Here is a 15,997-nt window from a genome sequence, read left to right on the forward strand (position 1 = left end):
GCAGGTGACGTTTATTCATCATAAATATTGATGTTAACACAAACATTTTATACCAAATGTAAAATACCAAAATAAAAAATTGTAATTACTGTTAACGAGGGGTGGGCACCACCGGTTACAATCACCAATTCCACACGGAAGACTTTGTGGGACGTACACGTCTCCCGTCCCTTCCGTGTGAGTGGGGGTTTGAAATGGCTGCGTGGCTTTGCGTTGGAACAGCGAAATATGATCAACTTTATTGACGTGGCACGTCCCGTGACAGTGGGAGTCAGACAGCGGCCATGAGGCAGAGCGGCGGGCAACGCCGGCAGCATTCGGAAAAGTAAAGCAAACCCTGGTTCCGGAATGGCTTCGGGAATAAACCAGGACTCCAGACCCGACGGTGCGTTTCCAGAAGCGGTCGGGAAAGACGAACCGCTCCAGGGCCTCCCGGAACGGACCGCAAGCCCCTCGGCGAGAACCATGACCGAGAGAGGGCTGGTGGGGCTCACCGCTGACCGGGCGCTGGTCTCCGCTTTCAAGCAGATGCAACTGGAGAAGGACGCGCAGAAAAACTGGGACTTGTTTTACAAGAGAAACACGACGAACTTCTTCAAGGACCGACATTGGACCAGCAGGGAGTTTGAGGAGCTCCGGGCGTGTCGAGAGGTAGAGCTGGGTCAGTCCCGGGAGCTTCTCCACTCGGTGTATTGAGATTTTAAATGGGGTTTTTGCTTTACTTCAGGGGTGTTAAAATCATTCCAAGCACTCCAGTCTTAACCACATGTTTGACATCATTTCTTACCTTTTTTGGGAATATAATTATTATCGTTGTTGTTTTCAGTTTGATTCGCAGAGGCTGGTGTTGCTAGAGGCTGGATGTGGGGTAGGAAACTGTATTTTCCCACTCCTGGAAGAGGACCGCAACATATTTGTTTATGCGTGTGACTTTTCACCAAGAGCTGTGGACTTTGTTCAGGTATAACTTGCATTGAGACAACACTAGCACATTTACTTTTCTGTTAAGAACCAACTGGGAAAACATTATTCCTACTTGGTTATACTAAATACAATAAAACAGCGTGTTTATGTACAAACGTTGTCATTATGATTGTCAACTATATAATTATTATAACTGCAAAAAAGGTTGCTCACTCTTTTTATGCCATCATTGAATTATCCCTCATTAATACACTGATCTAAAGGCAGGGACTTAAATTCCTGTGCAGTTTCTGATTCACTTCGATGATCCTGTTCTGACAGCGACACCCGCTGTACCTCCCCGAGCGCTGCAGTGCCTTCCAGTGTGACCTGACTAAAGATGACCTCAGGGACCGAGTGCCAGAGGCTAGTGTGGACGTTGTCACTCTCATCTTTGTCCTTTCCGCCATCCACCCTGACAAGATGGGGTCGGCTCTGGAAAACATCTGGAAGGTGAGGAGGACGGAGAGGAGTGCAAAGCGCAGTGTATTTGCACTCTTTGAAAGTCAACCTGGAACATCTTGACGATTATCACACAGGGTTGTTGCAGTAAAGAACAGTTTCTCAAAGTGAGATTTTCACTGCGCTAGAGGCCTGCATTGGAGTAAACGCTTTAAAAAGGATAAACACTTAACACATTTCCAAATTTGGATACTGTTTAAAGTGTGTGTGTGTGTGTGCACGCGCATCCGTCCTAAGATTCAAGAGGTTTATTTGTCACATACATTTACAGGTGGTGAAGCCAGGCGGTCTGGTCCTGTTTAGAGACTATGGCCTGCGTGACCATGCCATGCTCCGATTCAAACCTGGCAATAAGTTGGGGGCAAACTTCTATGTGCGCCAGGATGGTACCAGGTCCTACTTCTTCTCCAAAGGTCTGTTTGTTACTTAAAAGAAGGGTTTGCCCTCTTCTTTCAAGATGAATGGGTAGATGACATGATGGATATACCATAGAAACAACTGGCACATTAAATATGATAGATTCATAAATGGAGAGATGGATCGATAGGCATCTGGATGGGAAGATGATAGGATGGGTGACTGAAAAAAGTACAATGCAAAGAAAATGATGCGTTCCTCCCGCGCCCTCTAACCTTGTTTATTGTTTTTCCTTCATCAGAGCTCTTAGCAGAACTGTTTGCGGGGGCGGGATTCCACCTTGTGTCCAACGACTACGTTCTGCGAGAGACTGTGAACAAGAAGGAGGGCCTGTGTGTGCCCAGGGTGTTCCTGCAGAGCAAGTTCACCAAGCCTGCCAGAGATCCGGACCACAGCTCCTCGCGTTGTTCAGGAACATGAAAAAAAAACAACTGCCAGTTCATGGATTTGTTTCCCTTTAAACGCAAGACTGAAAGAGTTTCATGCTCATTTGCTCGCAGACCAACAGAAGAAGACTGTTGCGCCAAGATCCCCTTCAGTAGATAAAACTACTGAAGTTTACCGCGACCATGTGACACGAGTTCGACCTCTGTCTGTTCCGCAACTCTATCTCTGCGGCTCTAACATAACAATGTTTTCTTCAGCCGGGGAATGGGAATTTAAACACTTTCCATTTAAATCTGGTTGTGAAAGTGTTGTAAAAGCAATTGTATTTTTTTTAGTTTTACATCCATAATGTGTCTGAAACTGTCAAACTGTCAGAGTCAACTGTCTGACATTCAGTATCAGTCCAACAAATAATCACCCGAAATAATAATACCAAATATATGTACAGATCATTGTGTCTTGACAGATGAATATAACAATCATTTACAATAAGCGGCTTAAAAGTCACCTCAAGTATTTTTTTTTCTTTTAATTTAATTTTTTAACTAGTAATGTTTTTCTGTGGCTCTTCCCTCTGCAGTATATTTATTAAACTGATACTGATACTGCACATACATTTTTGACAAATTACTTGTTTTATTTGTCACATTTTAGAACCAAAGTAACATATTTTGAGCCTTAAAATAGTACCTGACTTTCAGTGACATAATTATCCAAGGAGGCATTCTGACTCACTATGAAATAAAACCATTTATTCGTAATTGCTGTGCCTCTTTGAGTTCAGCCCTTCAATAACCAACCTATTGAGAAAGTCAGTTGTGCATCATCATTTACTGGTGAGCGTAGAGGTGGAAAATTCTCCTTAAAACTTAAATTTGAGTAATTTCTATGTTCACTTTTTCTCTCCACCATAAACCATATCACTATCAGGTAGTGTGTGGGAGAATCTGCTGTATTTATCACTGATTTCCTACGTGCATTTCAATTACTAACTACACCATGCTATTTTCCAATGGCAGAAATAATGCAAGACAAAGCAGCACACAAAATATCCTTAAGGGGTCAGTCAAACCTTCTTTCTCCCAAAACCCTACTGCCTGGTAGGACACTTGCACAAATTCACTGTTATAGGGATAGCAAGTGGTGCAAATTCACTGGTGTAGTACAACAGTGACATCTTAAAAAAAGTATGTGCTGTCGGGCGCCTTTTCTACGCTTGATGTCAGTTGGAAACACCCCAGTTGACAGTTCCACACAAACCTTGCACAACTTTCTGTAAGCGATGACAATTGAGTGAAGGACGTCAAATCTAGTGATGCATGTAAGGTTTGCTTGTGAGATGGGATTTTTTATTAATTTTTTGCTTCTAGATGTCATCAAGAGTTAAATTACCACGTTCAAGTAAATTTTAAATATTTAATGATTGATTATATATAACAATGATATTTTTGCAGGTATATACAAACATACAATATAAAATATATGATATATATTTACACTGCTCCTAGATATGTCAGTTACTAGGATGGTAAAATGCAGAGAAATGCATTTAGTTGCCTCAGTACTTGTACTCTGTCACTTTGTACAATGACAATTAGTTGAATCTAATACAAATATCTATATATTTATATATATATATATATATATATATATATATATATATATATATATATATATACACAGTATAGATATGACGTGATGTCATTCCACTTGCAGACATGCGTTTGGTCGTTTACTCTGAAGCTCCGCACACGACAGCTCTGCTCTGCAGGGTGGCGCCCTTTGGCGGTGGCCTGTGGGAATAACCCCGCCTCCCTAAAAAGTACAAAACGACCAGTTCGACCCAGCACTGACGCAAGACTGATGACCTGTCAGATGACATCACCAGAGACACGTGACGCCATCAGTTAATACCAGAAACGAGCATGTGTATTGTTCGATACACATTCTGGTTTCGTGCTCATATTACAAATAATGTGATTCTATTTTAATGCGGACGTTGGTTTGGACCTCGGCACTACCTTGAGCCTTCAGAGCCTCCCTACATAACAGCAGGGTCACGGTCACGACCCCAAGACGATGATCCGGGCCACGCCCATATTGTGTTGACCTTAAAAGACACAGAGACAGTATCAGCAAAGAATGTAAAGCATTCATTTACAGCGTGTGTTCATGTCCACCGATGCATGGTGATGCCCAATTCAGAAAACTATAAATATACTGTGGATAAAACACTCAAGCGGTCTGCATTTTTGTGGAACGGGGTTCCCAAACTACGGTCCTAGGCCCTCTAGGGAACCGTGAGGGGATGTTTTTACATGTTTTTAACAAAATATGTAACGTCACTCTCACTAATGAAGCTGAATTTAATTTTTGTTGTGAGATTTGCACTTCTTGTCAGCACGGTTTAAGACATGTTTTGCCTAATTTTCGACTCCAGCGTTTATTATTGGCAGACGCATTACACACATTAATATTTATATCTTGAAGTCCTTCATTATTGCAAAGTCAGCTGTAATATTCATACCTGAGACCGTGTTCTAGCAAGATTTAAACACTTGACAACTAATTGAATCTACTCCTGTTACTGTCAATGACAAGATTGTTTTGAATGTGCTTTGTAAAGCGTTTTTCTGAATTTGTAATTCTACTTCTCCCGAAATACAGCCTTATATGAGCACATTACCCTGCTTAAATTATTGTTCTTTCTTCCCCAAGAAACAGTAGTGAAAGGAGCTAATGAACGGTCAATATTTCAAGTAAATCTTCTGCAATTTGACGCTTGATAATTGTGCTGATTTGAGTTGGACTTTAGTGTTGTTTAAAGGGGCCTCAGGTGGTGTTGTTTCTTCTGCGTGCTGCTGTGTATCTGTTCCTACGTTGAAGTTTCGTCGTGGCCGCCGAGTCCATGGTCGACTCCCGGAGGAAACATGTTGTTTTTCGTTATGGTCGCTGTGGTCGACTTGCTCTCCTGTACCGGAGGGATACAGGATACAGAAGATGCAGAAGAGGTGCTTGAGGAGGATTTCCTGTATCATAAATCTTCCCCATGGGGATCAATAAAGTGCCCTTATAACCTAGACATTACAACCTAGACAAGTGATCAATTAAACTGAATTTTCCAATTGTACTTGGAAAGTACCCCCTGTATTGCTGCCTGCAGCTATATTTATTATTGTTTTGATTATGATCATGGTTAGAGCCATATTTTTTGATTTAGGCTGCTGTCACACCGCCATTTCCGGTGTCTGTCTGTCCGTCCGTCCGCCCTTCTATCTATCTATCTATCTATCTATCTATCTATCTATCTATCTATCTATCTATCTATCTATCTATCTATCTATCTATATCTGTCTGTCTGTCTGTCTGCCGTCTATCTGGTTGACATTGCTTCTTCACTAAATGTAATAATAAAAATAATTGTAGTATATATTCTGCAGAATACATACCTGCATGGAGATAGGGTTGTGATCAGGGAGTGTCCTACCTGTGACGGTCAGGGTTGTGATGTGGCTGATGGATTTGTGAGCCTGGCACTGATCCAGGCCGGCATCCTGTGCTGTTATGTTGGAGGAACTGAGAAGTGCGGCTCCAGATCGCTCTGTCAGCTCCCTCCAACACGTCTGCTGCTGACCTGATTTGTTCAACCTGGTGCCACTTCACACTTCACGCCTATGGGAACGTGTCAACTGTTTTTAAAAGCCTTAAGAAATTCTGTCTGTCTGTCTGTCTGTCTGTCTGTCTGTCTGTCTGTCCATCTGTCTGTCTACCGACCTAGATTTTCACCACATATGCAAATGTACACATTTGTTCAGTGTGCATTGTTGACAAGGGGGTTTATTGTAATTGCAGTCTGTCTGTCTGCAGTTCTCTGTCTCCCTGCCAGTAGCCATTTTTATTGTATACTTTGGGTATACATTGAACCTCTTCTTGAAAAAGACTAATCAATGCTGTCTTTCACTCGTCAATGAGAAAAATATATGTTGCATTTACCTAGAGAGTGTTTGTCCAGCAGGGTCACGCACCAAATTAAAAACGGACCAATCCTCATCAAAGCCATGTTGGTCTGGCTGCCCACCGGCCAACGCAGACGTCTCTGCCGTGACCATGGTGTCATGAGAAAGCATTTGGACATCGCGGGGGGTCTTCTCCGGCAACCAATTTCCTCCACTGAAGGCGGAAAAGGCGAACGGCCCTGTGAAGTGAACAGCGGTTTCACTTCACAGTGTAAGGCGGTGATAGGTGAAGGCGTATGATGGTGCTGTGGAGAACAGAGTTTGTGAGTCAGTGGAAACCAATGGACATATTTAAACCCATATGTGGTGGAAATGAATGGATCCCTCCTCCTCCATCGTATACTATCCACCTTGTTCATGATGTCATTCAGACGCCGCGGCCAAAACTAAACAGAATCCCGAGAATCCTGAGACAGAATGATTTTCTCGTTAATTCGAGGTGGTGGGGAGCCGGCACATTTGCCCTTGCGCCACCTTTGTCATTCATCCCGGCTGACTTTCACTTCTTGTTGGCACTGGACCATTGTGTTCTTGCCGGGAAAGGCGGAACCCGGCACACGCAGAGGAAACGGCGCATACGGCAGGAGGATTGAACGGCTGTTTCTTAAAAAAGTGCCAGCTGAATAGGTTTTTATAATGACATTATCTTACTTTGAGGACGCTACTTTCTTTTCACTCGATTTATTTTTCAGTCTGTCGGTGTCAAACCCGGACGCCCACTCTGACCACAAATGCAAAAAAGAAAAGAAAAGGTTGCGAAACCCGCCAAGTGGTGAACACAGAGACAGACAGAACTTCTGAGAAAATGTGATGACATCAAATCCTTAGCCTCACACAGTTTATTTTTTCCTCGTCAACTCATGTTCTTTTGTTAAACAGAGCAATGGACACCTGGTTCCGGTCCTCTCCCCCAGACGAGATGGCTTGTTGCGTGGGTTGCGTTAGTCACCGCAAGCCCAGTTAAAGCTTACATTAATCAGATAGGCCTACAAGTCCATGAGTCCTGCTAGTTAAGCCTTCCTGCATTTTATTAATTAAGGTTCACATCAAAATATAAAAGAGACGACAAAATAGCTCCCGTCCTTGCCATTGTTTTTACATCAGCCTGGTATTGGTCACTGTTTAGGAGAAAACACAGACAATCTTTTTTGTGACTTTTCCTACGAAGACACCTTTGGCTGATGTGATCTGTATTATGAATCGCCCCCTTTAACAACCTGCTGGTTGGTGTGACTTCCTGTCATTTGGCAGGGTCTCAGTGATATCTTCTACCTCAAAAAGAGGCGTTCACAGGAGCGCGGCATAGGAAATACACCTAACACCTCCAACCGCCAAAGCAATAACTGAACAACATGTACAGTGAAGGATCATTCACATGTTTACTTGAGATACAACATCAAAAACCAAAGGACAGATGACAAATGTTGTTTGAAAAAAACACAGATTTTTTTATTACATGTATGTATTTATGTATTTATTTATCTTATTATGAATAGCAAAATTAAATGGAGTGTGAAATAGGTCGATTTTTACTTAATGAGTCAGCGAAAACAAAAATCCGGTGAAATGCTTCCATCAGAAAGCAGAAATGGCATTGTGGCCTTTGGGCTAAATGTGGAAAGTTGAACTGAGCAACGTGTACCGTGAATACATATTAACCTGGAATAAAATAGGATTCAATAAAACCATGAAAAAATAATAAGTATGATTCCAGACGGAAATCAAGGTTGAGTGACTGACTGTGTTTTTAAATTTGCTCAGGACTCTTGGTACTGAAATGGACTCTGTCAGCAGTTGGACCTGAAACAGAACCAAACAAAACAGTATCGGTTTCAAGCCTTGGATACCTTCTGTAATTTTGATAATTTCTGTCCAAATACAAACAATTTCATCATCGGATGAGCTAAAGAAAAAGGAGGAAAACAAGAGGAGATACAAATATATCCATTTTAATAACATCTTCTTTGGGCGATTTCAAACCCAGAAAAAGAAAACAGAGGCGAAATTATATTCATATTCAGAAAACAGAACTTTTTATAAACAAGATTTGTAACTTTAGAGAAAAATAGAAATGCACATAAACACCATGTAAGTGTTTGACAACCATTGTCTAATCCGTAAAATAGGTCTTTGTTCCATTTTAAAGTTACAATCTAAGGTTGGTGCATTAGCTGAGCACTCCAGGACAATTTATTTGGAGAAAAGACAAAAAATCGCAGACAGAATTTTTGTCTGTCTGCTGTCGTGGTGCCATGGGGCTCCACCTGCCCCAAACACAGGAGCCTACTCGCCCCAAACACAGGAGCCTACTCGCCCCAAACACAGGAGCCTACTCGCCCCAAACACAGGAGCCTACTCGTCCCAAACACAGGAGCCATATCGTCCCAAACACAGGAGCCTACTCGCCCCAAACACAGGAGCCTACTCGTCCCAAACACAGGAGCCTACTCGCCCCAAACACAGGAGCCTACTCGTCCCAAACACAGGAGCCTACTCGTCTCAAACACAGGAGCCTACTCGCCCTAAACACAGGACCCTACTCACACTGACACAGGATCCTACTCACGCTGACACAGGACCCTACTCGCCCACACAATGACTCTGCTGCCGTGTGAAAGGGCGAGGCCTGTGCAGGGCTTCTCCTACCTTGGACACGGACGGTGATGATGTGGCCCCTCTCCTTGTTCCCGTTCTTGCACTCTGCGTTGCACTGAAAGCCTACGTTGTCCTCCGGGCGGAGGATCTCTGTCGTCACATGCCTCAGTCTCATGACGTCATCTTCCAAGGCCGTCTCGTTGACCGTTGTCAGGTACCTGTCGGGCTCCGTGAGCTCCACACATCGCTTAAACAATCGGCACCAGTTCACTTTCACGCGGCCACATTGTCTGAAGTCATATTTGGCCTCGCAGGTCAGGGTGACTGGCGTCCCCGGGGGTACGGTGATCGTCTTCCGTTCGTAACGCAGGACTATTACACCTTTATTCAACACTAGGAGGAGGAAAAATATAAAAAGATATTAGAATTTCCTTTTATTGTCCATTTATCTTTCCCTAACATCTTACTACTTTAATTAGGGTGAATTAGCTTTTTAATAATAAACTCACATTTCTTTAAGTTAATTTAAAGAAACGTATCGACTACAGCAATTGCAATAATAATAATAATAATAATAATAATTATTATTATTATTATTATTATTATTATTATTGTTATAATAATAATAATAATAATAATAATAATAATAATAATAATAATATTTAAATCATCACCACCCTCATCATGTGTAGCTCACCAGGTACTGTTCAGGTATTTCATATGAACTGAGCTGAAATGCTAAAATGCAAAAAAATAAAATAAAATCTAGGCCTTGGCAGTCACAGCATCTGAATAAACTCTACTCACCGGGGTCCTGGAGAGTCGAAACGCTGCAACAGAAAGCCACCAGCAGCAACACTCTGGTTCCGAGAAACAAGGCCATTTTGGAAAGCACTTTACACGTCATGTGCAGGCATGAGCTTGATGCTCATGCCTGCTGTTTGCAGGACCTCCCACCACAAGCGGACGAGTGAGCCTCTCACATCTGTGGGGGTGGGCACTGTTTATGTTTAGATGTTTTTGTCAGGTTAAAACGTCCTTCTTTCCATTAAGAAAAGAGTTCAAACAGAACCAGAATTGATTTCAAAGTTTAGAAAATGTGTTAACTCTTGTCGTACTTTTTGAAAACCGATTGAAGACGTATCTGACAGCCAGAGTTATTTTTCCGCTTCGCATGGTATTATACCCTTTAATTTCTATCTCTCTGTTGCTTATGATTAATGAGACAAAATGTTTTCAGCCGAAAGCGCTGTGAATGTTCATTTAAATCAACAGTTCACTGACCACAACTTGCTGCTCTAGTTTAATCAAATTCGCCGCTGTGCGTGTGCCTGAGTCTGTGCATTGTCTGTGCATTCTTGGTGGGAAAGGCGGACCCCGCCACCATGAATGGAAACGGCATATTCATAACGCTAATAGATTCAAGATTCAAGATTCAAGATTTTTATTTGTCACATACATATACATACTTCCATACATATATGCAGTGAAATGTAATAGAATACATTGAGTAGCTGGTTTTGATGACGTGCCAGCCAAAATATATGGGACGAATATAGAATATGGTATTTTTCAAAAAAAGAATCTTACAAATAACCACGTCCTCTGATTACGACATCTTGTGACAGCTTGCAAAAAATAAACCCCCCTGAAGGAAAAAAGACTCGGGGTGGATCTTTTACTGGCTTTGAATGAGATGATTTGTTGATGGGATATCATTAATCCTTAATATGCATTGTGTTCCTCATGTTTAACTGTTTTTCTGTCTCTCTTGTCTCGCAGTATACCTGACAATGATCCGAAAACACCTTTATACAATTAATAAGGTATAAATGGAAACAGGAAAATGGCCGTGTGGTCGAGGAGGGGGCGGGGTTAATCCACGGCCTGCAGGTGACGGTGCTGCCTTCTGTACAGTGCAGTGGCCGCTGTATCCGAGCAGCCCTGGAACCCACGCAGGTCCCCGGCCTGTCCCGGCTCCCCGGAGGAAAATGTCCGGGGGTTAGAATGGCCTACTATGTAGTGGTAAGAGTGCAAGGGGGTAGACATTATGCTTCAGTGGACTCTGGCTGTTCACAGAGGATGGTCCAGCAACGCCGGGTTTAACCCAAGTTAAACCAGGCGTTTGGTGCCTTTGGTGGAGGCATCACAAGGGAGATTCCGTGTGTGCATGGGGATATACACTTGTATCTGATGGTGCAGCTTGAAATTCATTACAAGTGGAAAAAGCATAAGGTGAAGGCCGCAGTTAGCTTCCACCTGTCGCACTCCCTGATTTTGCGGGTTTGAGGCTTAATAAGGGTTAGGGTTAGCGTTCGTGGTCCGTAGGTAAATGTGAGTGTTGCGTTGCGCGAGGTGACACTGATGGGATGTTCGTGGTTGCTACGGGGTCAGGAGCCAAGGAGTCCCCACTGGTGTCTACCACAGTTCCAGTGGTCTCCCCCACGGATCATTTTCCGCTAGAGCAATCGCGGGACCATACCCTGCGTGTGGCCTTTGAGCGGGTAGTTCAAATCTACGGTGTATTGGTGTGCCCAGACACCGCACTCACACACCCATAATTCTCGGCGATTTGGGACAGGTTATATTGAGAGAGCCATGACACATGACACCGTGTCTCTGGCCACCACGGTGATCAAGGGGGTTGACTTCTGTTCGCTTTCTACTGAAAGCTGAACGTGGTGACCAAATTCGATGCGTATCCGATGCCCCGGGCCGAAGAACTCCTTGACTGGTTAGGCACGGCTTGATTTTTTACAACACTGGTTTTATCCAAGGACTACTGGCGATTCCCCGGTCGCCAGTAGCCCGAGGAAAAATCATCTTCGTAACACTTCCATCCACGCCGCATATATCCCATATTCTGTGTATTTGGCAGCAAATGATGTAAAAAATATTGCGTTATAATGACGAAAAACAATTGCACAATAAATGACATAATAGAGGAAGGAAGCAAATTATTAATTTTTTTATTTTTTATTATTAGTCAGTGTCTGTGTGTGTGCGCATGTGGGGGTTGTTGTCCTTAGTCAATCTTTGTACATAAATAACTCACTGCTCAGTGACAGTGGAGGAAGTTTTACATGCACACACACACAGACACGCACACGCACACACATGCACACGCACGCACACACACACTAGTACTACCTCATCACATACACAACGCCACCAACCAAGCAGAAGTTGGTGGCATTGTCCAGGAAGACACACACACACAGGGAGTTGAGCAGCCATGCAGGGGATCGAGCTGCGGAGCTATGAGAACGCTCCAAGGGGTGAACACACAGGATCAAGAAGAACGGCGGAGAGACGGGAAGCCTGTTCTGGTAAAAGGAACAATTCACAGACAAGATGTATTGCATGCCGTTTTCTCTGTAAATCTCTTGTTTCCTTGTTCGCCGGGGCCAGGGTTTAAGGTTATGTACAGAAGGTGACCTGGGGGAAGGTTCAGGGATAGATTTGCCGCTGTTTGGGTTTTTTGGTCCTTCCTAGTCTCGAACTAATTCATTTTAAGGTTTAAATCAAGCGACGTCCCGGAAAGGCATTTTTAAATTATGAGTTAATTTAAGTGGGATCATCTTACGCCTAATTTAGATTAAACCCTGTCTGTGAAACTGCCCCTGAATCTTCTTACTGGCTTTGTTAATTTGTGTTTAAAGCGAAAAAAGAGGTAAAGTAGGAACTAAACTTATCCTTGACAGACTGACATATTTCTCCTATTTGTATAATTTCCCATATGTACAGAGAAGCTTCCTCATTCTTCAGAGATTTCAACTTCTCGCCAACACCCTGAGAGCTTAAGCAACAGATGTTACATTTAAGGACTATTATTTTTTTATATTAATTCCCTTATTGAATCAGGGAACATACAAGCGGATTGAAAATAAATCATAATATTGAAGCTAATGTGCCCGTGAAAAGCCAAAGGGTTTGAAGAGGTTTGGGTTCTTTTGAATTCATCAAATTTGTGTGTGTGCGTGTGTTTGTGTGTGTGTGTGTTTGTGTGTCTGTGTGTGTGTCTGTGTGCGTGCTTGTGTGTGTGCGTGCGTGCGTGCGTGCGTGCGTGCGTGCGTGCGTGCGTGCGTGCGTGTGTGTGTGTGTGTGTGTGTGCATGTGTGTGTGTGCGTGCGTGTGTATTCTTCAGCAGGGTTGGGACTTGTCAGAGTGGTCGGCGTGAGCTTTGGCCTGCTCTGTATTCTACAATCCGGCCTCAATATTTCACTGAGGCTGCTCGCCTGTGAGTACCGGGCGACGCCCCGCGAAACCTCTTCCATGTAGCCCACCATTTAGAACGCGGCTCGCAGCTCTTCTTTTGAAAGAGCCTCTCGGGTCACTCATGACCGAGCTCTGTTCAGGCTGAATCGCAAAAAGAATATCCCCTCCCTCTGCTTTGGTCCCATCGCAGCCAACACCAGGGGCGAGTTCAGCCTTGAGGTGTGCAGCGACGCCGCCCACAATCTGACGGCCGCGATCAGCTGCCTGGTTGCAGAGAACGAGAAACTGACGGCGGAGAGGGACCGCTTGCAGACCAGTTACGAAGAGTGCTTGGGCCAAAGCCAAAACTATGGGCTTGAACCAGGATCTGCTGATGACGGATTGCCTGAGTGTAACAACAGGCAGAGAGGCCAAATTCAAAGGTATTGTACAGCAGGTGCGTGTCTTGTTATTTTTCTTTCTAAACTTTAATTTCATTTCGTGAGGAAAACGTCTTTCTCAACCATCCAACGGCTCTTATGAATATGATTCTTCATTTCCATTAGTTTAACTGCGACGTCCTCTGTTTTTGCCCTGCCCTGTCGCGTTCCATCCGATTTCACCCGGTCCCGTCCGACCTGTCGTGTCCTTTCTGCTCTCCCCTTTCCTTTTGCTTTTCTGTCCTCCCAAACAGTGTTCTGTTTCACCCCACCAGGCTGGCAATGCACACCTTCAAGCTGTTACCGGTTCTCCACTGAGCGGAAAACATGGCAGGAGGCCAACCAAGACTGTTTGGCAATGAATGCTCATCTGGCGACCATCGACAGCCAAAGAGAACAGGCATGTGTGTGTGTGTGTGTGTGTGCACGTGCGTGCGTGCGTGTGTGTGTGTGTGTGTGTTTACAGGGGTGGACAGAATATTGGCAAAAACACACAAAAAAAGGCTGTTTAACTCTTAAGTGACAAAAAGCGCCGGAAATGCAGTATGATGAACATGTAACATATCAAGGGGAACAGTCTCATAAATCATGACAGTGTATGACTACTTGCAGCCGTGTTTGCAAGTCGAAGCTCCTGTTAAGAGACTTAACAGGATAGTAGATAAATGCCCCCAAAATACTGGATAGATGTCATGAGCTCGAAAAGGACAGAGCCCCGTGTAAGAATAAGTAATATGGTCTGATGCGATCTCATCATATTTCCAACAACCAGGCGGCTTTACTTTTGGGGAAAGGCAAAGGAACCTTCCAGCCGTCGCGTCTGTTCACATGTGGGACTGTGGACAACTGTGGACGGTTGCCCCTTTGTACTAGCAGTTGCAGCTCAGTGCTCCCTCTCAAGCCTCTCAGTTTTAGTTCAATTTAAAAGATGATGCTCCATCACTCGGTTTGACTCCCAATGAAAACGTGTGCTTCTGTCTCCACAGGCAGAACTCCACTCTCTGAGCACTCACCAGGTGTGGGTCGGCAACGATGGACTTTTTCAACAGTGTTCGAGATTTTCGGAACCAAATAGGTAAGTGATTAAGTATATCTATTCACATATGTTAAGAAACTATTATTTAACAAATTAGATAACACTAATACACCTGTTGTCATATTGTAAACAAATTGTGTAGCACACTCATTCAAATTAATACAAAATGTAATTAAATCTCTATCCGCATTAAAAAATGAATAATGCATTCGCTTGTCTTGTTCTTCCGAATATAACAGGCAAGATATTGACGGAGAAATGTACCCCAAAGATGGCCAATTCTGAAATAAATATATTATTTTTAATTCAAATGAATGTGACATCAGTGTCATTACTTGTGCCTCAGTTACACAAATCTGCAAAAAGATCATTAAAACATTATTCCTAGCAAATTGATCATTAAATTGGCCTGATAGTTTGCCACAGTTATGGACAGACCATAACCCAACCCTTTTTAAACAGTTGAAAGTGCAAAAAACATTTTCAATGCATGAAATGATGTGTGTCCATTAATGAATTGCTCTTCACTTCATTTGACAGGCAAGCCGGGTCAAGAAGACCGTTTGCGTCTCATCATTGTCGAAGAGGTGCCTGCTGTTTCTACTTCAGCCAAAATGGCTTTAACACCTGTGAAGACAAAGCTTCTTGTGCCGAGTCAAAGTATTGGATCTGTGAGATCGACAGAGAAAGGCATTGTGGGAAATAAGTCATCCAACGTTTCCAGAAGAACTGTTTTCTACGTTGTTTGACGCTTTTTCCTGTAGTTATCACATCATACACTGTGGTTCCGGAAGGTGCAGGGTGTAGAATTTACGAAACTGACTTGGCAATATTCATAAGCGTGTTTTAATTAGTTTATAATCCCATGAAAATATAGATTGTTACGTTTTTGCTACCTTAGAATGAGTCATTTTTATCAAGATAGGGCAAGTCCGGCTGCGGCCCTAGTAAACCCTACAAAACAAGCCTCCTGCGTAACAAGCCTCCTATAAAACAAGCCTCCTATACAACAAGCCTCCTACGAAACAAGCCTCCTACAAAACAAGCCTCCTGCAAAACAAGCCTCCTACAAAACAAAACAACAAGCAACTATTAAGCAGAAATAATGAGGATAAACTATGAATTGCTTTAGCCTAGCTGCTAAAAATAGATTCATACATAATGTTGATATTTATGAACATCAAAATGTCGTTTTTATGCATTTTAGAATGTGAATAATTTAATGGTGTCCTCATTATATGCTCCTTTTTCTGTTGTGGCCAATAGAGGGAAATGTTTCCTTAGATTTGCATGGTGTAAAGAATTATATATTTTCTAAACACAAAAGCTTTAATTAAGATTTAATATTTGACTACCATGTTCAATGGCTCATTCATTTAAAGACGTGGTTGAAGGACAACAACCTGACTGTAGGACGAGAAGGTTGAATTTCATGAAAAAATAAATAAAAATCAAAGACGTTACTTTTGGTTGTTTTGTTATTC

General features: G+C 43.0%; 1 protein-coding gene and 1 long non-coding RNA gene across 3 annotated transcripts; both read left to right on the forward strand.

The window, feature by feature from the left end:
• The first annotated feature begins 189 nt into the window (after positions 1 to 189).
• mettl6 (methyltransferase 6, methylcytidine) lies at positions 190 to 2,899 on the forward strand. 2 transcript variants are annotated; one of them, XM_080006046.1, is made up of 5 exons: positions 190 to 651; positions 827 to 961; positions 1,246 to 1,416; positions 1,697 to 1,838; positions 2,084 to 2,899. In XM_080006046.1, exons 1-5 carry the CDS (start codon positions 349 to 351, stop codon positions 2,260 to 2,262), a joined length of 930 nt encoding a protein of 309 aa, XP_079862172.1. In that variant the 5' UTR covers positions 190 to 348; the 3' UTR covers positions 2,263 to 2,899. The 2 variants fall into 2 exon arrangements, with proteins under 2 accessions (XP_079862172.1, XP_079862173.1); XM_080006047.1 differs by having other exon boundaries at positions 827 to 868.
• A 9,184-nt stretch (positions 2,900 to 12,083) lies between these two features.
• Positions 12,084 to 13,385, forward strand: LOC307233600. The gene is made up of 3 exons (XR_013844268.1): positions 12,084 to 12,169; positions 12,988 to 13,080; positions 13,249 to 13,385. It is a non-coding gene; the product is annotated as an uncharacterized lncRNA (long non-coding RNA).
• Positions 13,386 to 15,997: the final 2,612 nt, after the last annotated feature.

The sequence above is a fragment of the Zeus faber genome, assembly GCF_960531495.2.
Source record: "Zeus faber genome assembly, chromosome: 8".
In the NCBI taxonomy this organism is placed as follows: domain Eukaryota; kingdom Metazoa; phylum Chordata; class Actinopteri; order Zeiformes; family Zeidae; genus Zeus; species Zeus faber.